The sequence below is a fragment of the Perissodus microlepis genome, chromosome 18 (genome assembly GCF_051167445.1).
Source record: "Perissodus microlepis isolate ML-2025 ecotype Zambia chromosome 18, ASM5116744v1, whole genome shotgun sequence".
NCBI lineage: Eukaryota > Metazoa > Chordata > Actinopteri > Cichliformes > Cichlidae > Perissodus > Perissodus microlepis.
In genome coordinates, this window is record NC_140478.1 from 28,958,325 (window position 1) to 28,982,702 (window position 24,378).

Here is a 24,378-nt window from a genome sequence, read left to right on the forward strand (position 1 = left end):
ATTTTTTCCAGACCTACTAGATCTTTTATCCCCACTGTTCACTCATCAGTGAAAAGGTCTCCTTGAACTTCAGTATCATCGAGCTGCAAGCTAAAAGCATTGTCGCCTGTGTCCCTTTGAGTAAAAGTCACTCATGTCCACTATGACAACACATACGTCACTGTTTGTACCAGCATAAGTACTACAGAGGTTTTCTTACCAAACACTTTTAATGATGCTAAAATGTCTACAGTATTTACAACACACAGTAATTTTCTTGAAGCAGACTGAGTTTGTTTCACTGTTTACAGCCCATTAAGAAGAAATGTGCGGTGTGTGTGAGCTGAACACTGATTTGCTCACCACTTGCAGCATGCTGGAGACGCTTTCCCACTTCGCCTCTTTGATGTTGTCTCCACCGTCCACCATCCCCTGGTAACCCTGAGAAGAGCAATCAGTGTGACAGACATTCACCGGATTGTTGATAACTTGGCAAAAACTGAAAAAAGTTTTATTTTTTAACTGACAAATGAAGAACAGTGCTCGATATTTTTAAATTGAACCAAAACTCAATAGGAACTTGAAGACAACCCTGTGGGTCAGGTTGAGCTTTTTTAGGGAACTGCTGTGTTGTGTTCAGGGATTAAAACTGCGAGGCGATGGTCCCAAACCAAAATAAAAGCACTGTGGCACTCAGCTGTTATTACTCACAGCCCAGTGGTTATTTGAAGCTGATGGGGACATGACAGTGTGGCAAGTGAAGGATGAAGCCTGCCCTTTGTAATCCAATTATATCTACACTGAGACCAGATCACGTCTGTCTGCCCCCGTCGTTCATGGCATCATGTCCAGTTAAAAATGCACATACTGTACATCCTCAGACATTTAATATCAATGACTTTCAGAGACTCAGGAAAGAAGGAGTTACTACAGTTACTATCACTATCAAATCATTATTTCCATCGGCAGCACGTTTAAGTTCAAATACTGTTACAGTAGGTGTGATCTGTGATAGAGCCCAAACAGTAGGCGGCACTTGTCAAAGTAATATTCACATGAATGCCAGTGTCAATACACTCCACTTCAATCAAATGTTCACACACAGACACTCCAAGGGCACCACTTTCATTTTAGTGTGACAAGTGTGGAGGCCAAAAGGACAAAAACAAGGTCACTACCTGTAAAGGGATTAATCGGGAGATCTTAATGACTGAAAAACAAAGGCTTAACGACCAGAGCCATAAACAATGACTGTAGTCAGTGTGGGTGATTGAAGGTAAACTTTTCAAAATAGCACCTAAACAGCATGAAGTGAGGAGAAAAATACTTAAATCTGTTGGAACAGAACAGCTTTCACAGAACAGCTTAAGGAGACGAAAATGAAGTGGCGGGCAGCCAACACTGTGCAGTTTTTGATTTTTATGTGTACAAAGATTTTTGCAGCTACACTTGGGTGAATTTGGGTGAACAAAATATAATTTGTTTTGCAACAACAGGCAGTAACAGCACAATGACTTGTCTGTGGCATGTTTGCGTTTCTCTTCATATCCCTGATTTGACACAATGTGGTGAATTTACACCAAAGATTACATCTATGCAACCCTGTGGATACGATGCATTTAACCCCAATAGAAAAATAAAACAATGAAATTCACATGTTAAGTTTTGAGACTTTGCAGCCACCTGAATGACTCCTTAAGGTCAAATTCAGTTACAAAAGCAGAGCAACATGCAGTCTTGAGTCCTGCTGACTGTATCACAGACAATCACAGCTCGATAAAAAAGACTGGTCAGTTCTAATTTAGTTAACCGTGTGGTGTGACAGACACTGCAGACTCTCCTGGGGCTATGTCTAAAGCCTGAGTCATGCCTCACCTCATGGATGAAGTAGACCTTTGCTCCCACATAGATGCCCATCCGCACGACAGCCCGGACAGCTGCATTCATACCTGGAAATAGAGAAAAAAAGAGTTTGGGGTTGATACATAAACAAACAGTGTTTCTCACATATCACGTTTGACAGGTTGGGAAATGAACCATGTCCGTCTGCGTTAAACTGCGAGCCTACCCAGGTTCTTTTTCATGCTGACAAAGTGGTCTTAAAGATATTTTTGGTGTCAGCTAATGAAGAACCGCCATGTTTATTAAAACTGCAGCGCAGCGACTAGCAACACTTTGACCTTTTCAGAGGATGGGGGAGACACAGAAACTGGAGGTAGAAAGTAGTTAACGTCGGTCTTATTCTAAGGTGCTTTTGACATTTAAGAAATTAGATCTGTCAGTGAACTAAATAAACGATGTTTCCATAAATGTGATTGTATAAGCAGCAGCACAAACAGGGCGTGGCAGAAAGCTAGACAGACCAGCAGATAGCAGGAGCGGTAAACGCGATCGAAAAAAAGGGAGACCAGGAGAGGAGACTGCAAGTGAGAATCCCTCTGAGGATTTTGTGCCAAAACATAAAAGTGTCTGAAAGAGCACTTAGTGAAATTAGAGACAGAACAAAACATAAACCTTGAGCTAAGTCTGGTATCACAGTGAAGGTGCAGTTTTACATCACCGAAGACTCCCATAAAAGCACGATGACGAGAAATATCTGGTGTGTAAAAACGCTGAGAGAAGGTACTGAAGGTGGTATTGATGTTACTTTGATTCTGTGTCGCAACCTGCATACAGAATAAGAGCTGTAATAAAACTTTAATGATCCTAACGCTAGGTGTAATAAGAGAACCTGAAAAAAAGAAACAAGCTCTACATATCAGCCTGGGCTGAAAATAGCAAATACATCTTCCACTGTTTCATCTTTGAATTTTGACTTATCAGTGAACTGATTATTTACCAAATTAAAGGTAAGACAAGCTAAGATAGACTTTATTTGTCTCAGAAATGGGTAATTTACAATTATCTTATCTTATCTTATCTTATCTTATCTTAATAATAAACAGTTTTAAGTTATTCTGAAAAAGACATCCAATCAACAAGACGCTGAATCAGCTGACTCTTGGCTTTTTATGCCATTAACACGTGAAGTGGCTGAATCATTATCGTAATTGCTATTGATTATTTCTTCTTTCCATCAGCTAATCAATCAATCTAATAGGGTCAGTGCATAGCAATTAATAAAGAGCACTGAGAATATAGATGACTGGTAAAAAAGAAAAGGTCACTTTAAAAATTCAAAATAGGGATAAAGAATTAATTAGCCAGTTATGGAAAAGCATTGGAATGACGAGCATGTTAGATCTCAGTGAGCCCAGTTTGGTGAGGTATTGCATGCATCCCAGAATTTAGCCCAGCAAGCACAAGCTAGCACGTTCTGCCAACTTAACCACCTCGCCAAATTTCTTCCCACACCACATGGAGTAAACAACCCATCCCTTTTACTGGCCCTTGTCTGCAGAATGTGTATGGGATGGGTCTACTCCTTGGATGACTATGTCACAATTTTGGCATTACTACAAGAGCTCAATTCACTAAGCTTGGCAGAGCCAACGGGGCCATGGCAAAGGGCCAGAGCTAAACAACAAAGGCTTAGCTGGGGAAAAAAAGTTGAACATGAACTCTTCTGGAAAGGCATTGCAATCAGTCAAATGTGTGCAATCATACATTTTTTGTAGATAACTATAAACAAAGTTTTCTGTTTACCTTGCAATGATTGCAACAGACAGAAATAATGGTTTAAGTGGCAGCCGCTGCATGGGCAATCAGCTTTAGATAGAGAAGCACTGATAAACAGGCTGACATCAGCCTTGTTGACTGATATCAGGCTATTAGCAAATAAGATGACAGTGTCAGTGTCAGTGGCTAATATCAAGCTCTCAAGTCACATCATTTTGTGTTTGATGAATGTACAAATATAATTTGGTAAACAAAGCAAACTAATAAAAATAAACGTATTAATAATGTATAAAAATACTGTATCTCAAAACTATCATATGCAGGAATTCAGACAAGGACTGTTTGTATTAATGAGGGGTTTTCAAGGTTTCTTATGATCCAAATATTCATAAACTCACTTTTCTGTCAGTGGATGATTCAATAAATCAATAGCTGCCTGCAATTTTCTGATAAGAGACTAAAAATATCTCTTTTTTAATCTTTGTTTTTGTTTTCCCTACTTCTCTTATTTATGATCATTAACTACCTCGTTTAGGTAAAAGAATTAATAAACTTGCCCATTACCAAAACTTCCTCTGCTGACCTAGAGGAAGTAGCAACGGCATTATAAGGCAGGTGACATCTAAGACAAATGCACTAAGGGGTGGGGGTTGGGTGGGGGAGTCACCCAACACAAAAAAGAAACACAGTATGGAGGCCTGGATGTGGTTTCAGCCTGTTCAGTGTTTGCTAACGAGTGCTGACAGCACGAGCTAGTGTTGCTAAGAGACCTGCAAAGTGCTGATTGGTCAGAGGGGACCTGGCAAATGTGTGAAACTGAGCTGAATTGTGTGATACTATAATTGAGTTTTACAAAATTAGAAAGAAAAAAATAATAAGGATTTCACAGACAGATAAGAGCGATCAGCGACCGTGAGTACATCTCATTTATCATCTCATGTATGTGTGTGTGAGTGTGTGTGTGTGTCATGTCCCAGCCGAGCTCTTGGATTAAATCACAAATCATGAAATGCTGTTAGTATTTCCTCCCAGACTGCTGCAATGACTAAACGCCTCCAGCTCAGTCTGGGCATGTATTCTCCGCAGCGGTCGGAAAATCTCCCTTGGCAAAAATTTGTCATTGCACACGAAGCACCGATGTTCCTTTGGGTTCAGAAAACTGTAAAGTTTGCTAAATGAAAGTCTGAAAAATAGCCTGTAATATTTCACAAAACTACCGACTGAAATAAATAAGGAAATAAGGAAAAGCATAAAGATCCTCTTTAATGATTCTTAAAACTTTAGCATTACACTGTCTTACATTATAACAGTACCATGCAGTTACAGTTCATTTCTTTGGTTTTGTATTTGTTTTGTATTTTTTAATTTTTAATGTCTGGGTAGTAAAAATATACACGTTCAGAAGAAATGTGGAATGGAACCAGTGCTCATAGACATCAGAAACTTTGTCCACATGTGATTATTATATCACAACAAACCTAATTATTCTTGGTGACAATGGCAAGCGGGGAAAAAACCTCCTTAAAGACACTCGAGGCTGTTAAAGGCTTCCACTGCAGAGAGATTCTCCAGGAAAGGCATTCAAAAGCTAGTCCTGCTATCTTTTGACACTGGTGAGTGGGACTGTGTGCGCATCATTTTCACACCCCGGGAACAATGTCCAAGTGTAGTTATAATTAAATCTCAGCTGCTGCCAGGAGTATGCGCTCCTACACATTGTTCCTACAGAGGCTGGCTCTATTACATTATACACAGGTTCTCATGTGCTGCCTTCTGCTGCAGAGACAACTGAGAAACGAAATATTCATCCACTCATAGAGGAGCCTATAGGCACCATGTGTTATGTAACAGCCTGGCTCAGAGGCAACAATGGCTCTGCTGCTGCACTGCACGCATAGAGCCGATACTACACTCCAATATCGATATATAGAAGTCCAATAAATACACTCTAGTGCTGTTTCTGGAACATCACATGAATGAATGGTGACGCTATTAGACACATAAAAATACCAAAATCACTGTTTCACCTTTAAAAAAAAATGTTCCACTTATATTAGGCTGTCGTCATAGAACCTAATTTTACGGATAAAATGACATCCACACACAGTAACTTATTTACGTTTCTTTTGCACATTGCACATCACAGCACACCAGCTCGCCCTCACGTAGGCGACTCAACCCTTCGTGACTTCCGGATGACTACAGTGACTCAAGGACAAAGGAAGTCACTGCAGGTCTCTTTCAAAATTAAGGCCCTGCAGCGGAAAGGGGAGGGGAAACCCTTTACTGTGAAAGGTTACGCCGGAAGACGAGTAATTTAGTCTGGTTTCTTCACGGTGGTTCTCCTCACGACTCATCTTCAGTGATGCAATACGTGTATTTCTGCTGAAACATGACCCTTTTTTAAAATGAGGGGAAGTTGCAAAAATCATAGTTAATATAAAGAAATAAGATGACATTTAATGGCGTTGTCAACTTTTGCCTGAACCGATAAATTATAGGGATTTTAATAATAAAAATAATAATAATAATAATTTCCATCACGAGCTGTGGACTTTATGCTTTTCCACCAAAAGCAGTGGCGAAACCTAACTGAGTGCACACCACAATGTATAGCACTGTCAGCTTTGGGTTGTTGTTTAAATCATACGCATCCCATTGGACGCGCACAGGGACGCAAGACACACAGGCAATCAATACAGGAACACAGCCCATATAGATTCTGCAGTGGTGCAGAATGCATGATAAGGAGAGCGACTCCCCACGTAAGAGGATTCAATTATTTAATTACCGCGAACACTTGTTGATTTCGTTGCAGCTTTCCAAACTGCCCCCCTCATCCCTGCTGCAATGCGAGCATATCTTTTTCCAGCAGGTCGTGATTACTACTACTACTTCATACCTCCTCAAGCGGTTATAAATAGTCTACTGCAGCATCCATGGAAAAATGTGTAACACAAGGGTTTCAGGGCAGCTGTTGCGTAATAGTCACTGTGATTTGCTTAATACCTTGTAAATAATGGGTATCAAGAAAAAATAAATATATACAAGGCAAATAAAATGCATTATTTATTTTTTCATGTAATTATGCACCTTGATTGACCACCACGCTTTTTGACAAGCTTGGAGGGGATACATCCATTGTCGAACAGGCCTCTAGCTAACATATTTCTCCAAATCTCCAAAGAGGTAGGGAGTAAAATTAACCCTACAACCACACTAGGGGAAGAACCGCTTATACTTAAAGTAGCCTAACTCTGGCAGTGCGTGCCACTTTGAGAAAATGTATATATGTGCGATAGACCACGTCAGCCTCAGTAAACACGTCTGATAGCATATTTTAAGAGAGGAGTTTATTTTCTCCTGGTGCTTTCTCGGCAGCACTTTTACGCGAAATTATCTATTTTCAATAGGGCAGGAGCGCCGTCCGATAATGGAACCTCACTAAGTTACCTTGGGCATCTCCGCCGCTGGTCAGCACTGCAATGGATTTACCAGCGCCGGATAGATTCTCAAAGAATTTCCGGGTGTCCTGTCGCTTTGGTGCCGATGCGCCAGCCATCTCTGTCTCCTTGGCCCCTGTCACCTGTTAAATAAAAATGTTAGATTTACTCTTCTACAAGCAGCGACCAGTAATACTGTCAATAACCGTGACAGGAGAACTACTGGAGGACTGCAGTGGTTACCGCCCTCTTTCTCATCATACACACCCCCTCTGCAGAGGTCCTACATTTAGTGAGATGAGTCACTGCATGGCGGTTTCGGTAGCGCAGTGGGGTCAAGTGTCAGGTTCTGGGGTCAAAACGAGGCCATTTGGCCTTTCAAAGAGCGAAACTGCCCTGAAGCCATTAATTGCTCAGCCCTTTCACTGAAATCCATCCAGCCTTCATGTGTGGTGAGTCACAGTGAAAATGCGCAGGAAGTTAAGTTTTTCTACATCTAAATCATCATGACAAATTATTGCTTTGTTACAGAAATTTGAAGGTTTTGTGCCTTTCGCTGATCTGCAGTTTATATAACGTACACAGCTTGTACCTAAAAGAGTGGCCAGTGAGTCTGTCTTTATGATTCTCCTAATTCTGCATAGAAAATGCAAAAAAAGATGCTGGACACAATCATTTGGTTCAAATTGACACGATAGCATCACACAGTTGCTGCTGATTTGTAGACACCCAAACAATGCTTATCTCTGTTCCAACACATCCCAAAGGCGCTCTATTGAATCTGGTCATGGGTACACTGTGAGTTGGACATGATCACCAACAATACTCTGGTAGGTTGTGTCATTTACACAATGCTCAGTTGATACTAAGGGGCCAAAAGTGTGCCCCCCCCCCCCCCCCAACATATCATTACAACACCACCATTAATACAAGAATACAAGGCAGAAATAATCCATGCTTTCATTTTGTGAAAGTCAAATTGTACTGTACCAAGCAAAAGCAGAGATCCTGATACATCAGACCAGGGAATGTTTTTTCCATTCCAGTGTGTTTGTTTGTTGTAGCATCAGGCCACACCCAACCAAACATTATTATTTCATTGACTGACTTGTCTTAATATTACAACCTTTAAATAAATAACAAGTAACCCAGTGTTCCTCATTTCTCCAAACTTATTTCCAGGATTCTCAAGCAACTTAAAGAAGTCCAGACGCTTTTCTTTCCAAGCTCCTTAGACAACAAGTAACCCCTTTTTTAAAAATAAAAATAAAAACTAAATGCTAAATGCTATATTTTTGTGGCATTAACTGGGACGCTGTAACAACCCAACATAAATTATTCAACTTAAATTCTGCTTTTAAAAGCTCATTTCCACTTTACTGTCTGGGAGAAACAGCAGAGTGATGCATCTTCGCGTTTTTCTTTCCTTCTTTGGCGCTCGCGAGCCGCTCTTAGAAACCAAAGTCAAAGCCAGTCTGTCTGACTGACAGCTTGGTCCACCAATAGGAACCCAGATCACGTCCCATGGAAAATTCCAACCAATTATAGCCAGGAATATGCGCCTTCATTCAAGGAAATAATAGACTTTGAGCAATAATTCATAAATTCCTTTGTAATCCAAACACTAAAAACGTGGAGTATTACAAAAGCGTGGACATCTTACATAAGGTAACACCAGCAGATTAGATTATTAGAAGAGAAAATATCTAAGCACCAGAGAATAAACAGATACAAATCCTCAGTCGTTGCTTAATATTCTCATGTCATCCTATAGGAGCCGTGTTTTTTAAGGATCATTTCCTACATCATCATTTTCAATTTCAGACATTTGGAAATAACAAAAATATTTCTAATCCAATCATAAAAACACTGCAGATAGAATTGGTGACCTTTCACGAATCCCATGACCTTGAGTAATCCTCTGTATGCTATAGGCTTTATCTACTCAAGCCCCACGTGACTTCTCACACTTGTTGCCAGCCACATTTCATAATATTAGATTCATGACAAAAACATTTATCTGAAGGTATGCTGGAGCAGTTTTCATATCTATACTGGTGAACAGAAGGCAGTGCCTGCTGCTGCCTGATTAGATTTGAAGGGCCACACAGAGTGCACCGGTCTCTGGACCAGTTCCAAGTTTCCCTGTGTGGAAAACAAAAGAGCCTCACGAAGGCAGGGTCTGTGTGCCGTTGTGACATTTTTGCTGTTCCTCACTTGTCCGAACTTAAATAGGGAACCACTCTGGACGCAACATGATTCCCGGATGTGTCACACAGTTGCACGGCCAAACTATTGTCAGATATACGAGAATAAACAAACTGCAAACTGAAACTAAAAACTGACACTTTAAAAGTAAATGTCAGTGGAATTTTAACAGTGTCTGATCATTGATTAGTGGGGTGTGCGGGGCTCGGGGGAAGGGGAATTTTCCCAGGATATTAACAGGTGAGGAGAAAGGTCTTTGGGCCATGGAAAGGGATCATAAGTCAGCACTATTTCAAGGCACTTGGGGTATCCATCAATCATGCGGAGGCTACGCACCACCCACATTTTAAAGCACATTTATCCCACATAACTTACATTTATTAATGTTTTGTTGTGGTATTAAGGTTAAATATAACGTATATAAAGACTGGGATTCCCTGGGACCGCACAAGTCACTTTTTATCCAAGGGATTCACATTTACTTCCTCCTTTATGGATGAAATTAAAACAAAGACAGCTCAGTTCAGTAAAAATAATTTATTTACAGTGGCATGAATCATAAATTAACAAGCAGCATTGGCAAAAGCAACATTAGAGTCGACAGCTTGCATAAAAATGTGTGAACGTCCGGACTTCTACATAAGAAAATAATTAATGTACTGTATGCACTGGACTGTGTCACAGCTGAGATGTTTAATCACAGTAGAGAGGGTACTTCAAATAGCGATGAGAAAAATATTCTTCCACACATGCATTCTCCTTCTGTTTTGCTCTAATTTACCACTGCGTGGTTATCAAGATGTCAGACACTTTTCATAAGTGGAAAGAAGGAACCCAAGAAAATCAGAGCAAGTAACTTCCTTAAATGAGTCTTAGAGGGGAAATGACTCGATTTACTAACATTAGAGAAGAAAGGGGAGGAAAAATGTGTTAGGGTTGACCCAGAAGCTTTACTCAGGGGTTATTTTACCAGTGACAGAGATTACTATTCCATTGGTTCTTTTAAACATCCCCAAAACTTAAAACCCACAAGAAGTAAGACGTTTCTTGCATGATCACGGTCGCGTAACTACATTTAAAACACGTGACTTTGGCGCCACCTTCTGGTAGAATCACAAAATACATCCATAACAGACCAGTTGATCTTGTCTCAACCTTTTGAATCAAAATAAAAAGAAAGAAAAAAATATAATGGCCATAATTACAAAGAAGGTAAAATCACATCAAATATTAAAATATCTTAAATGAACAAAAAAAAAAAACTCAATTTAGTTAAATGGTAAAAAAAAAGGATCTTAGATTTCATATATTACCCTCATATATAAGAATAAGTTTATCCAAAAGGGAAATTCATATGTCTGACGTATGTCATCTGGTATATGACTGTTCTATTACAGAGGTTATCGATTCCTGTTCTGATTCCCAGGGTTTAAATTATGCTGGTGTCTCTTATTTACAGGTAAGGTGTCCTTTGGTGTCTGATGCATGGCTTTATGTCATCAGGGCCACTGACCAGTCACTTCCAACATGTGAAGGGTGCGTTTTAACAGAAACCACAATCTTTTTTCTAAAGCTAACTGAAAAAATAAGCAAACATAACTAAATAGTTTTTAGTGGCTAAATCCTATCGAGCAGTCTTTAGTGGCTATGTCTAAACCAATGAATGAAAGCCAAATTTTAAATACAAAACAAACAGCAGGTGAAAACAAGTCCTGACACAAACCCCGATCTGCAGGCTGACAAACATGCATTTTGTAAAATTGTACATTTTGTGCGTAAAGCTGAAACACAGGTGGTGCTATGTAAAACCCCCAAGATGGGAACTCTTCACACTGAGCCTCCACCCCAATTATTTCTCAAGCACAGAGAACTGAAAAGTGTCAGATCTTATAAAGCAGAAGTTAAAATTTGCCCAATTTCAGACTAAGTCGTTACCACACTACTGTTTGTGCTGAAACAATTTCAAAACAATGAGAGATTTTTCTTTTTGGGGGGGAAGTTAAAGATAAAGTTGCTAAAAAGTAAGCTCGGTGTGAACAGATATTCATATGGAAACTTAACACTTCCGACAAATCATTCGAAATAATATCCAGTTCCACAAGTAGGTTTTTGTTTTGTTTTTTTAATATTGGCAAATATTGAACTTTGTCAGCTATGAAAGGCAGAAATGATGCCTTTCTTGAATAGAAACATGGCCCTGCATTAGAATTACTTCAGTAATTCTTGGGCCACAGTAGCTCAATGTGCTTAACTGGGCGTGCTAAAAATGTAAAAAACACTTAATACCCATTAAAAGCAAAAACAATGTTAGTCAGGTTAAATACCAGTACAGTGCAACCATAAATAACCATTTTGTTCTGAGTGACAACCTGTGCAGGCTCACGTCACACGAGGAAATCAAACATTAGCAGTTACTGTAGGTGGTCATTCATCCCTCAATGTGTGACATTCGGATACTCATGGCTTACAGTTCATCATCAGTTCATCAACATTTTTGGGGCTAAAAAGTTATGATGTGGAAACAAAGTGAGAAGCGCTACAGTGAAATTCATTTCAGTGTTACAGTGTGTATTTTCGCATCCCCTCAATCATATTGTCGTGTATCAGATCATATAAAACAGACCAAGAAGTCTAGAAACACATGTTGCCAGTTACAGTCAGTTTTGTTCACAATTACAAGCTCACACGCACGAAACAGCACCTAAATGAACAGTACCTTGCGAAGTGATTGAATCAGAATGGAAAGTAAAATTCCAGTCTATAAAAATTTAGATTGAAAACATTATAACTTTGTGAAATGGACAAAGTAATTTAGCTCTAGTTCTTCATTTACGTAAGGATTTATCCTTGGCGCAAAAAATGTTTGCATTGTTTACCAATACATACAGTATGGAGACTTAAAGATGACAACTTTAACCACAGAAACCCAACACAACAAACAGTTAAATTTGCCCTTCAGCACAACCCAAGATTCAGCTACACACCTGCAGTGCAAGACACATTCTGGCAGGCTACAAGGTCGCGACCTTGAAGGGTAATTTCAGAATGAGCTGCAGTAGCGTTGAGATATTTTCTTTTTTTACTTTTACACATTTTTCTTTTCATTTAGAGGCAAAGCTGCATTAGAGGCAGAAATAAGCTCACTGGTTAAATCTCAGTGGGGAAAAGTATTTCTGACAAGAATGGTCTGAAAAAAGTAATGTGCTCAAAATAACAATAGCGTTATTTTCAATGCTAACGCTAACATTTAGCCACGTGATACCATTCTAATTTAAGATGTTATAACGCTAATAGTGGCCAATTGTTTTTTTTGTACCAAAACCCTTGTTAGTCCAGGAAAACAAAATTACTGAAAACTAAGATCTTAAAGATAGAAAAAGAAATGATTATTATTGCTACTTAAGTGGAAAGCTAAATAGGTTAGCTAGTTTGTCAAAATAGCTTCAGGATTCTAGCAATAGCTTGTGATTTTGTAGCTGGGAAAGCTAAAGGGCTAGCCTGCAAACAGGGCAGAAAAGTGAATAAACTTTCACTTTAAGTGCTTCTTTAGCTTCATCTACTGATGCTCATTTAACCAACAAAATATTTCTGCTCTCATTTTTTGTTGAACTAAACTCCGAGCTGCTGCTTTACAATACCACTTGGGGCAAAAAAGGATATTAAAAATCTATGTACACTATCTATACACATTCACTTTCATTCAAAAAGTCATTAAATGGGGAGACAGGTCCCCTGTAACTACAGCAGTTGAAATATATTAATTTTAAATCGACACCAACATGTACCATTTGAGAGAATTTTTTTATTCTTGATATTCTTGATTGTTTTCTTTTGTTTTTCGTCGTAGAAAGAATCTCTAAATCTTCTTTAAAACTATAAATAATCATAAAATATCTTTCATAAACCTTCTCATTGTCATTTTCACTTAGGCTCCAAAACCGAACCATAAAAGATATAATCCAGAGGCTTCATTTATACTCATCATCCTGCCACTTATGTTTTAGTTTCACACACGCACACACAAGAAACTTAATCCATCATAGTTACCTCAGAGACTCAGAAAAAACTCTGGTAATACACTGATCTGACCAGAGGACATTCAAACAGCAAACACTGTGTGTGTGACTATGTGAACTTGGGCAACTTGGGACCAATAACCTCCACACAAATTTTAATTCAGCAAGTTGCAAATTACCTATTTTTTAAATGGTGCTCTATGTAGCATTTTCATTATAGACAAGCTTCTTCTCTTTTTGGACATGTTTAGTACTTGCCCCCAATTTAAGGAAGTATAATAAAAAGTGAAAATTACAGCATGAATTTGCATTTTTTAAACTAAAGTGTCAAAATGTGCAAGGAATAAGTTTGTTGCTTGCTCTATCCAACTCCAGCTCAACAAAGCATGCTGAAAAATGCTAGAGGTGGAGAAGTTTACCTCGTTTCTTGATGGCAATTCAAATAATATCTCCTAATGACCCTGAATGTGCTACCAGTGTCTGATTACATACTATTACTGTTGAAACCCTCACAACATCCGTTTTAATTGTAGAGGAAATCCAGGGATATCTCAGGAAAACTGAATATCATAGGTATTGAAATCAATTTTAAGATGTAAAGGTTGTAGAAATACAACCTTTACGCCTGTTTACAGCTGTATGTGCTTTTCTTTCCCTCCTTGTAAATTTACATCCCCCCAAAAACGCACACACACCCACATTTTCTCATTTCTAGATATAACCTCCTTATCCAAACTTCTTTTTAAACTATAAGAAAAACAAAGCTTGAAAACTTTTTTAAAAATGCTACACAGAACACCTTTCAGTACTTTTATTAACTATTTTTTAGAAAAATTCTGTTTTAAAAGTCCTCTTGAGTGTTTGATTACTGTGAATACAGTGTTTGATTTGACTACAGCTTACAGATACATACCACATGTTGATTAGCTGATATCAATCAAAGAATAAGTTACATTGAAAACCTAAAAACCACAAATAGCTTTTCAGGATTATCCTCACGTTGGGCATTTGCTGTCAGGATGGTTCAGATGGCAGTTTCCCTGTAATGTCAGACTTTTGCTTGCATAAAATGTTAAGCAATGACTAAACCCACTGTGAATGTAGTCCTGAAGTTTGCACATGTCTCGGTTGTCCTCACGCTATAGAGCCTCTGAGTTGCCTGGTGTGACAGAGGGGCAGTGTTCTCATCAAGTCCTTCATACGTCTCTGTGAGCTGAGCTGAATGGGTGTCAGTGTTTTTGCATGGATTCCCTCACTGCTCGTCTCAACTGCAGCCTGAGGTCAGCAAAAATTCTGTAGAAGACAGAAAATCATCAAGGTAATTTAAATTACAGTCACTCTGATAACAAAGAACTGAACTGAGTTTTCTGCACTCATAAGTGGTTTCCAAGTGCTGATTACAAAAGATCAATAAAAGGGTAACAAATGATGTATCAGTTTAATAAACAAGGACGATCTGATCATTTGAATGCTTTCAACATTTTAAGATCTCTACTTGTTCTGGGGGAAGAACTTCAAATGCATTTCAATTTAAGTCTTTATGTTATTACAGACTTTTACTCCACAGAATCAAAACCAATCATGTAACCAAAAACAAAACAAAAACTGATTTTTCACCCACACCTTATATCTCATTTTCAGCCGTTAAAGGCTTCCAGTGCACATTTTAAACACAAATTAATGAATTTGAATCTAAAGACTGAAAGCGGGGCAATACCTAGCTAAGGATGGCAAAATCTGAGCCTAGAGTTAAACCATTTTTTATAGTGTAGTGATGGGTGCACTTTTAAGCAACAGTGTACAGCCACATCACAAAGCATTTCCACCTGTAGCATACAATTCCCAGCAACCTGCAGCAATTACTGTGTATTACACCCTGTGTTTTGTTATGTTTTACAACACTGTGCCTGTGCTAGTATTACAGAAACATTCATGCAAATAGGATACGAAGATGTTTTGAAGAAGTGCATTACTTACAGAATTGGATTCACCCTCTTGAGTCAGCATGTCAATCCCTGTTATCTGTTCCAGGATAAGGCTGCTTTCATTGCCCTGCAAATTCATAGCGAACAACCACAATTACAGCTTCTGCATGTGTGAAAAAACAACATAAAAAGAATTAGGTGTGACAATGTAAGCTTGTATGAAGCACCTGTTCTGTATTCATAGAGGCCATGGAGCTCATCTGTCCAGACATTGGGTTCATGCTATTATTGCCCATGGCAAGGTTCATGTTGTTGTTGCCACTGTACATTCCTCCACCGGGTTGTGTGGAGTAGTGAGACTGAGACTGTTGGGGGTAGACGCTGAAAGAAGACAAGCTGAGTCAAAAAGGATAAAAAGAATTCTAAAAAAAAAAAAGAAAAATAAACTAAAATGACTGAGACCTATTATGCTTTTCCTTATTCTCTGCCATGTGTGCATCTTTAAAATAGCTACTCTTTGTTCTATATGTCAGCAATTAGTGTGGATATCCCTAATTTGGAAACAATAACAATTATAATAATATTTAGGAACACACAGCTCTGACTTTGAGGACAGAAACCATCTCATCAGCTGTTCAAGCCTTTGGTTTCCTCAGGACAGCCAATCAGAAGTAAGCTGGACTAATGTTACAAAGGCGCTAATACAGCTAGTTTTGGACAACAGAAGGCCAAAACAAGCCCCCAAATAAGGATTACTACTGTGAATATGCAAATCTACTCTTGTAGAAGCCAATAACAGAAATACTCAGCTGTAAATAAACACAACATTTCAAAAGCATTTGCACATAATACCTGTTGCTGCTGGTGATGTTGGCAGGCTGAGGCCATCCGTTGAGGTCGGCACTAGGCTGGTAGCTGGGAGGTCCTCCCTGGTTCGGACCCTGGTGTTGGGTTTGGGGTGGACCTTGGTTTTGCTGCAACATAGGGCTCTGACCCTGCCCCATTCTGGGGGACAGCAAGGGGCTCTGCGGCGTGGTGGCCCCGCATGGAAAACAGGACACTGGATCCTGGTGTTGCTGCTGCTGCTGCTGCTGCTGCTGCTGGCTCATTCCTGCACGTCAGAGTGTCATAGACAGTTACAATAACACAAGTAAAAACTAAGACTTTATAATAATTTTCAGATGGTGGTAATCTGGACTAGTTAGACCCCAACATTATATGAAGATCTTACCAAAACGATAAAGTGAATTTGAGACAAATGAGAATGACCTTTCCTCTGAGACTCAGAGAAAAGTTTTTTACAGTATCTGAAAAATCATCAAAATCTTTGATTCACCAATGAGAGAGCCCTATAACTGAAAGACCAACCAGAAATGGGAAGAAAAAAGGCCCAAACTCACCAACAGCTGGATTGTTAATAAATTAAATTCACACAAAATACTCAGAATGTCGTATTGTCCTCACTTCAGAAGATCTTTTTTGTTAAATGAAATGCATTTAGTTCAGTTCTGACAGCACTGGCAGAACTTTTACAAGCCACCCCACCCGTTGTGATTGGTTTACGACAGTTACAATAAAACAATCACAGAAAAAAAAATCGACTTCCTTGGTCTTTTAAGTAATAATAAGAAAATAATTTTGCTTCTGTGTTGATTAGCACAGAAAAAAAGACAGCAGAAGGGAAAAAAACTAATCATGCAGCCTTCACCAACACCCAGTCATGAAAAAAAAAAAAAGACCGCCACCACAAAAAAAAGTAAAAAAAACTACAGCACATCTTCCATGAAGCACACACAGACCACTGAGATGCTGCTGCTGTGCTCTCATCATATACCTGCACTGCTGAAGTGGAAGGGACTGTGGTGTGATGGCGGACTCATTACACCTCTGTATTGCCCTCCCACATTTCCCATCATGCCCTGACTAGCCAGATGATGGCTGGGGGAGTGAGGGGAGGAGAAGGGGCTGGAGGAGCTTGGATGAGGAGGAGAGGGCAGGCCTGTACCGTAGCTGGAGGCCGAGTAGGGGAACTGCTGCGGGTTGCCCTGCGGGAGCCGTGGGTTGGTACCACCCATGGGCATTGGCGTAGGAGCAGTGCCCCCAGTGGGCATATTGGGTGGCATGTTGATGCCCTGAGTGCGCATCATCATGGCACGCTGCTGCTGCATGTGCTGCTGCTGCTGTTGTTGGCGTTGGCGTAGGTGGTTGGTGAGGTACTCGCGCTGCCGCTGGGCCATCATCTCAGAGTTGAGGGTTCCCTGCAGGAGGAGATGCACATTTAGGCAAGGAGCAAAAAGGGGAAATGATTTGTGCTGATAATATTTAGCATGTGTTTACAAGAGAATAAAGTGTTCATGCAGGCAAACCGACCTGGTTTGGTACATTAGACCGTAGAGGTAGATTCATGTTGGAGACTCCACCCATCTGGTTCACCATTGGCTGTCGGTTCTAGAGAGAAGGCAGAGCAGCCAGGAATTAAAAAAAATATGATATTGCAATTTTGCCCTTAATAAATGCCTTAAAATACATTCAATGCATATGATTAATTGATGTGCACAAGTACTGAAGCACTGATCTGGGTGTTTGTAAGAGTTTTGCAGTTTCGCATTCACCTGCAACCCATTTAAAGAAAAAAAAAAGAATTAAAATCACATTTTTGATTCAGATGGGTTTTGAAAAAAAGTTTTCTTCTATAAATAAACTTCACTGTTTCTCTGCTGGCACAATAAATGTAAAGCTGGAAGTGTAAAAGTCGTGCCACACATCTGAACAAACTGCTAATTGCTGCTAATTTTAGTGACGTTTAAGGGACAAAGCGTTTTGCCTTGACTCTCCACCAGGTGGCAGCCTGGACCAAAACACCAACTGTGTCTTTGTTGGCGTAGACAAATTTTAAGACAAAACAAAAACTGAAAATCTAGATAAGCATAACATTTATGTAGTAATACAAACACACTAAAGAAAATAAAAGTGTTTCACATAAAGAAATTAGACAACAACAGCTTTTCAAAGAGAAATCCTAACGTGTTACCAGCTAATAGTATAAGGTATGTGTATGAATTTGTCTGTGCATATTTTGCCGTTTCAGCTGTCAACTGTCTAAGCAACAAAAAAATGCTGATTAAGCCAGAAAGCTGGAAAACATTTGTGCTTTTCTAGCTGCTGCAGTTCAAACTCAGTGAACCCTGTTGGCTCAGAGGCATCTTTTGTAATCAGATTTTTTTTTTTTTCAAAATGGTAATGAGGTTTCATGCTTGAATGAAACATCAATGCCTGGTTTGCCAGGATTCATGACTGAATCATATGAAACAGTTTGTAGTTACAGAAAGGAAAGGATTTGTTTCTGTGATCGTACTTAGGTGACATTAAGGGATGGACATGACTATAAATATATGTAACTGACTGTCTGCAAAGCAACTGATGTCCTTTTAAACCCGGTGACTGCTGGGGTCAACAACAACAACGGTAACCTTTTGCTCCCTCGCTGTACTGAATTTCCATAAAAGCGTTGCTTTACAAGACAAACTTTACTTGAAATTTTTATTTGCTCCAACCACCAGTTGCATGCAGCAATAAGTGCTGGCTTTTTTAAGCAACAAAGAGAATCAGAAAGAAAAAAGAACCAAATGGAGGAACTTGTTACATTAGCCAGGTCACATCTTTGAATTTAATCTAATCTTCATGCTGAGTAACTAATTCTAATTGTCCTTATATCCATTTCTGTCAGAAAAACTGGATTGATATTTCATCTGCAGTACTTTATCTTTAGTAGTATGGCTCTGTTCTGGGACCTCGCTGCCCTTTGACATGGGATGGCAAGACTAAGGCAAGAACAGCAGCAATACCCCCCTCCCCAGAACTGAGCAAGCACCAGTGAGAACAGGCATAATATCGACTATGTCAGAAATAGCATGAAAAGGATGAAGCTGGGTTGCAAAGTGGTTTGCAGAAGCAGAAGAAACTGTATGCAGGATGACACAGCTTAGAAAGGACACCCTAAGAAGGATGTGCTTTCTAAGAAAGGATCAGCACTGCCAGCTCCACTCTGCCCACTTGCCAAAACTAATGCCATGTTCAGCTTTTTGTTAAGCACTATTAGCTACAAGTAACGCCTACACAACCTGTAACTGCTCTGTCATCAAGCATTGAGCACAACCAACACTGTAATACAGTATTGCAACATCAATGTTACATTGTGTACAGTAAAACGTCTGGAAATCTGGAAAAAATAAAAGAGTGAAATTCAAATATTTGGCGCCACCTACCAGCTGAGCCTGGAGTCTGTGCTGCAGCTGAAGCCTCAGGTTATTGGGCTGTGGGGGCATCATAGGATTAGGCCCCCCTGGTCGTATGCCAGCCTGCCTCGGCCCTGCACCTCCAGGCATTCTCATCATTGGGGGATAACATGTGTGCGGCATTCTCTGAGCCCCCATGTGGCTTCCCATAGATTGGCTGTGATAACCACCATCAGGAGGCATGCCACCATAACTTGCCTGACCTGCATAGTGTTGACTGTAGAGAGGAGGCTTCATGCCAGCTGCTGGGTCCGAGGAGCCCAGGTACTGGTCCTGGTCTGGCAGATGACCCTGTAGAGTGGTGAAAAGTGCTTCACATGTTATTTACCAAAACTCCAAAACAGGTTATATGTTTAGCATAGAGTGGCTTAAAGGAGCTCACCTGTCCTGCCAATGTGGGGATTCCCAGCATTTTGTCAATCTCCTCTAGACCCTCGTAGTCCTTTAGCACCGAACACAACTGGTTCAGTAGAGCGCCTTCATCTGGCTGGCCCTCAGACCCTGTGCCGCAACACCCCATGCCATCCTCCTGGGGGACACTGTATGGTGGCCTGGAAGGTAAGTTGGCATTATTATCACACTAGATTCAGTGCTTCATTTTCTGCTTATGATGACTCTTCTCTTATGCCATACCTGCTTGGATTTCCATAATGATCCATCATCATTCGGTCTGGCCAAGGAGCAGTCTGATTAGGTGGAGCCTGCTGCTGAGGGTAAGGAGGCGTTGCCATGTCCATCTCTGCAGGGGAAAAATACACAGAATATCAGAAACAGCGTAGAATTCAAGGAGAGAAGAGTTTCTGTTATTTGCCCATTTTCTCTTACCGTTGCTCATCATCTGCATATTAACCATGGCTCTGGATCCAGATGGAACACTGCCTCTTGCAGGGAGTGCAGCATTCATGTTGGGAACCATACGACCAGGTCCAACTCCCTGGCCCATTACTGGGCCTGCAGAGCCCCCCATGGGCCTCTGGGGACTCCAACCTTGCTGCATGGAGCCACGCATTCCTGTTATGGGGAAAAGATTCATTCAAAGGTTATTTAGTATTATATATGTATTTGTATATATGTGTATATATGTATTTGACATACATATTTGCTATATAGCCAGAAATACACCTCAAAGTTATATCTTGTTCTGCCTCACCTGTGTTAGTCATTGCAGCTTGGTTAGCCATGCCCGCGTGGGGTCCCATCATGCCTTGTTGCTGCTGCTGTTGCATTAAGTGGTATGGGCTACTGTTCCTGTGCTGAGGAGGGAAAGGCCTGTTGGTGTGAGGGGAGGGGCCCATGCTGCTGTCAAGAGACATGCTCCTTATTGGAGGACCACCTTGAACCGGATGGCTGGGCCTGGGACCATTAAAGCCTGCTAGGAGGAAAAACAGTATTTTTTATTCCCCATACAGTACTGTACATATTTAGAGACAATCTGAAGATTTTCTCAATATTTAGCAAGTTCAAGATGTTGGAATGGTGTAATTCAGTCAAACACAAACACTGTGTCGCAGACGTACTTGCGGGGACGATGGGAGGGAAGGGTCTGTGCTGGGTGGGCGGGCTGCCGCTGTCTTTCATCTGCAGAATGTCAGAGATGATGGTCTGTTTGTCGACAGAGGAGGCAGGTGGCACAGAAGAGGAGGAGGATGACGAGGGATCAGCACCCCTGGTCGGTGGTTGACTGGGGAACAGCGGCTGCTGCTCCTGGCCACCACTTTGCAGGTTATCCAACAGGTCCTCGAGCTCATTGGTCTGAGACCAGCCACAGGGAAAAAACAGGATTAATAAATAGATTATTTATAGGATAAAATGACATAAAACACATTTTACATCACATGACAGTAGCACCAGTGTGCCACATTGCTGCATTACATCCAAACATACGTTGTAACATTATTTTCAGTGAAGGGCTGTTGACATTTAGGGAACTGAATAATGAAAAAATGCATGCTTTCATGTGACAACGTGCAGAAATAGGGTTCGAAAGTAGATGTAACATCATGTGGTTTCATGTCTTTTTTCCATATGCTGTGGTAATCCTGGCATGCCACTAAAACTAGTTCATAATTCAAACAACGTATGTCACTATACGGTTGCCTCTGGCCATTTGGTTGATGAAGAGAGGAGGAGCTAAAAATAAACTGCTGGTGCTAATGAGGTCATGTGTGATGTACAGTAAGTCCCAATCACAGCTCTGTTTAACACCAAGAGAACACACACACGGATACAGAGTGAAAGGTGAAAACAGAATGGCCACACACCAAAGGAAACACTGGTAAAAAAGAAAAAAATGTGTAAATGAAAAAATATATTTATTTTATTATTTCAGAAGTTCAGCTGTTCATAACATTGTAATAAGACCCTGCTTTATAACTCTCGTGGTCTTGCTAGCTGTTAGCATGGTGTTCATATGTAATATAGCACAGAAAATGTAGTAGATACACAACTGCTAATAGGTGTGCCTCTATTCTCCGAAAGACTGAACTTCAGTCATTTTCCATTGGCCACTTCCTGTAGCTTACTTTTACCATAAATGCACCTGCCTTGTCAATAAGCAACAATCTGAACTGAATACAGATTTACTAACTAACCGATAACAGCAGGAAAGAGCGTTACGACACTGAAACCAATGATGTGTTTGGTTTTAGCAATTTTTAACCACTTGAAGGAAACCACATACATAATATTAATGTGGGCAAATGATTACATGTTGATGCTAAAAATTGCGGGTGTCTGCTATTAGCCTAAACTTTAAGCAGTCGGTGTTACAGTAGGTCTGCCAAGAGATCAAGCCTTAATTTCCATTGGTCAACAGACCCAGCTCCTGACTCACTAGCTGTACTTCATTGGACAAGTTTTGGTAGCTGCTAATCTCCACACGTCGGCAAGACCCCACCGTATGAGCTGTTTTGGAGATGCTCTAGTCTTACACATCTAATATGAAAATTCTACTGAAGTTATAGTTTATTTTAGCATACATCTAATTAACCTGGATCCAATAGGCATAAGGAAACAGGAGGTGAACTGTGAGGAGGATTTCTCTGTAGTCTCTCAGATCTTTACACTTGATAAATTCAAAAACCAACTGCTCACTTTCTTCCTGGCACATCACACCCCTGAACAGGTGTTAATATAATAACCAAACTCCATATCAATATCACATGTCAGTGGATTTATGGTTGATCAGTTTACATATCCCTGATAAGTCATAAAGAGTGTCTATAAAAGGAGGATGTGCTTCTCCAGTGCCAGTTAAACCTGGAGTCATTCTAATAGCCAGAAGAGGACAAGTCCTGTTTACAAAAACAAACATTTCCTTAATGAGGTCAGCCATTCCTTAGTGGTGTCAACAGCTATTTCTAAATACTCAGTGGAGCAAGTTAACTTAGTCAGTTATCATCAAATGTATGGCAAAATACACAACACGTAGTGTAAGATTTAGGGCGTGGCCATTTTGTGATTGCTAAGGTGTACAGTATTCCTAATTTTTTTCAGTTAGTTCCACCATCTGCTCATAACATGTAGTTTAAAAACAGATTACAGTGACAATGAGGCTCATCTCGAAGCTTAAAAATGGAGTCCCCAAATTTGTGGGTGACATCACTGTGTCCATCTTTTCAATACAGTCTAAGTGATGAACCACAGAATTGTTAAAGCATGTTTAAACAAACTGTCAAGTTCAGTTCAGGTCTAGTGACACGTGCTCACCAGAGATGGATAGACTTTGACCATTGTTTCAAGGTCCACTGACAGATGTTCATCCACTGAGATAAAGTTTTCATATGTAATATTTATTCTGATGATGCCCATTTGGTTCCTGGAATAAACGTTTAAAAAATGTTCATGGGATTTAACATTATTTTAAAAAAATTCAACCGTCCAAATCTAACAAATCTATAAAGTTTTCTATTAACTGGTGGCAGACATCATGGTTTATTCTTCTAGGATGCTGTGATGTGCACACATATGGATATTTTTAAACATTCAGGCACACCACACATGCAGCCGTGCACACTTATACAAATGCACGCAAACACACCTACATGTGTGCTGATCCATAGCAACACAACTCCTCTGCTGTTCCTGCAAGATATGCCTCAAACACAGTAAGTAAACTTTCCCAGCAAAACTGCAACTCTGCACACACACACACACACACACACACACACACACACACACACACACACACACACACACACACACACACACACACAGACACCACACAGGAGACCTGTGCAGTGTTTTTGAAATCTCATTCCCATACAGTATTGGTTTCCCTTGTTCTTCGCTCACACACACTGACTCACACATATGCCTAAGCCTTTAAACAGTACTCCTCTGCTTTCTTTGCCAGGGCATCTTGTGTTTCTGGGAGCGTGGGGGGCAGTGTGCCATTGGCTGTCTAAAGAGGAACTCAACACGGATCTCACAGAACAAACGAGCATCACCGACCACGTTTCTTACTTTTAGGTGTTCATGTGAACCTTAAGCAATTACAAAGATTTGTTAACAATACAGTTTTCCCAAGAAATTGAATCATCTATTAAAACAGATGTAGCGTTATGTGTTGCTTAGACAATGATGCATCTCAGTGCTTATTTTGAGGGATTCAGGGCTCCCTGTGTAGTTAGTAAAAAGTCCTAATACTGAGGCCTCTGATTGTGTAGCATCTGTAACAATGACTATGATTTAAAAGTGCTGTTTTCTTAGGCTGATACTTGAAAGTATTTTTAAATTGACTAAGGTAAAAGGTAAAAAAGATCGACACTGGATTGTCTTTCTGCCTGTTTGGAGGGAGCAAGAATTAATCAGCAATGTGCTCGTTGTAAATGAGAAATAGCTGATGACTTTGATGTTACATGTAGTAAAGACATCATATTGTAGCAGGAAGCTA

The 24,378-nt window shown here is 40.1% G+C and overlaps 2 protein-coding genes across 9 annotated transcripts in view; both read right to left on the reverse strand.

Annotated features, from left to right (window-relative positions):
• The window catches only part of pfkpb (phosphofructokinase, platelet b), a 43,765-nt gene extending 36,477 nt beyond the window's left edge, over positions 1 to 7,288 (reverse strand). For 3 of the 5 annotated variants that reach the window (XM_084913508.1, XM_084913511.1, XM_084913509.1), the window contains exons 1-3: positions 7,051 to 7,287; positions 1,855 to 1,928; positions 343 to 420 (exon numbers count right to left, since the gene is read on the reverse strand). In XM_084913508.1, coding sequence (XP_084769634.1) covers positions 343 to 420; positions 1,855 to 1,928; positions 7,051 to 7,159 — 261 coding nt within the window. In that variant the 5' untranslated portion in view covers positions 7,160 to 7,287. Of the gene's footprint in view, positions 1 to 342; positions 421 to 1,854; positions 1,929 to 7,050 lie in introns of all 5 variants that reach the window. The other 2 variants (XM_084913510.1, XM_084913507.1) reach the window with 2 other exon arrangements.
• Positions 7,289 to 9,770: 2,482 nt separating this feature from the next.
• The window catches only part of LOC146368107 (nuclear receptor coactivator 2-like), a 54,655-nt gene continuing 40,047 nt past the window's right edge, over positions 9,771 to 24,378 (reverse strand). For 2 of the 4 annotated variants that reach the window (XM_084911695.1, XM_084911696.1), the window contains 12 exons: positions 21,002 to 21,236; positions 20,635 to 20,856; positions 20,310 to 20,495; positions 20,118 to 20,223; positions 19,867 to 20,035; positions 19,455 to 19,775; positions 17,560 to 17,637; positions 17,024 to 17,447; positions 16,042 to 16,300; positions 15,417 to 15,570; positions 15,242 to 15,316; positions 9,771 to 14,557 (listed from right to left, as the gene is read on the reverse strand). In XM_084911695.1, the coding sequence (XP_084767821.1) occupies positions 14,546 to 14,557; positions 15,242 to 15,316; positions 15,417 to 15,570; positions 16,042 to 16,300; positions 17,024 to 17,447; positions 17,560 to 17,637; positions 19,455 to 19,775; positions 19,867 to 20,035; positions 20,118 to 20,223; positions 20,310 to 20,495; positions 20,635 to 20,856; positions 21,002 to 21,236 (2,241 nt within the window). In that variant the 3' untranslated portion in view covers positions 9,771 to 14,545. The remainder of the gene's footprint in view (positions 14,558 to 15,241; positions 15,317 to 15,416; positions 15,571 to 16,041; positions 16,301 to 17,023; positions 17,448 to 17,559; positions 17,638 to 19,454; positions 19,776 to 19,866; positions 20,036 to 20,117; positions 20,224 to 20,309; positions 20,496 to 20,634; positions 20,857 to 21,001; positions 21,237 to 24,378) is intronic. The other 2 variants (XM_084911697.1, XM_084911698.1) reach the window with 2 other exon arrangements.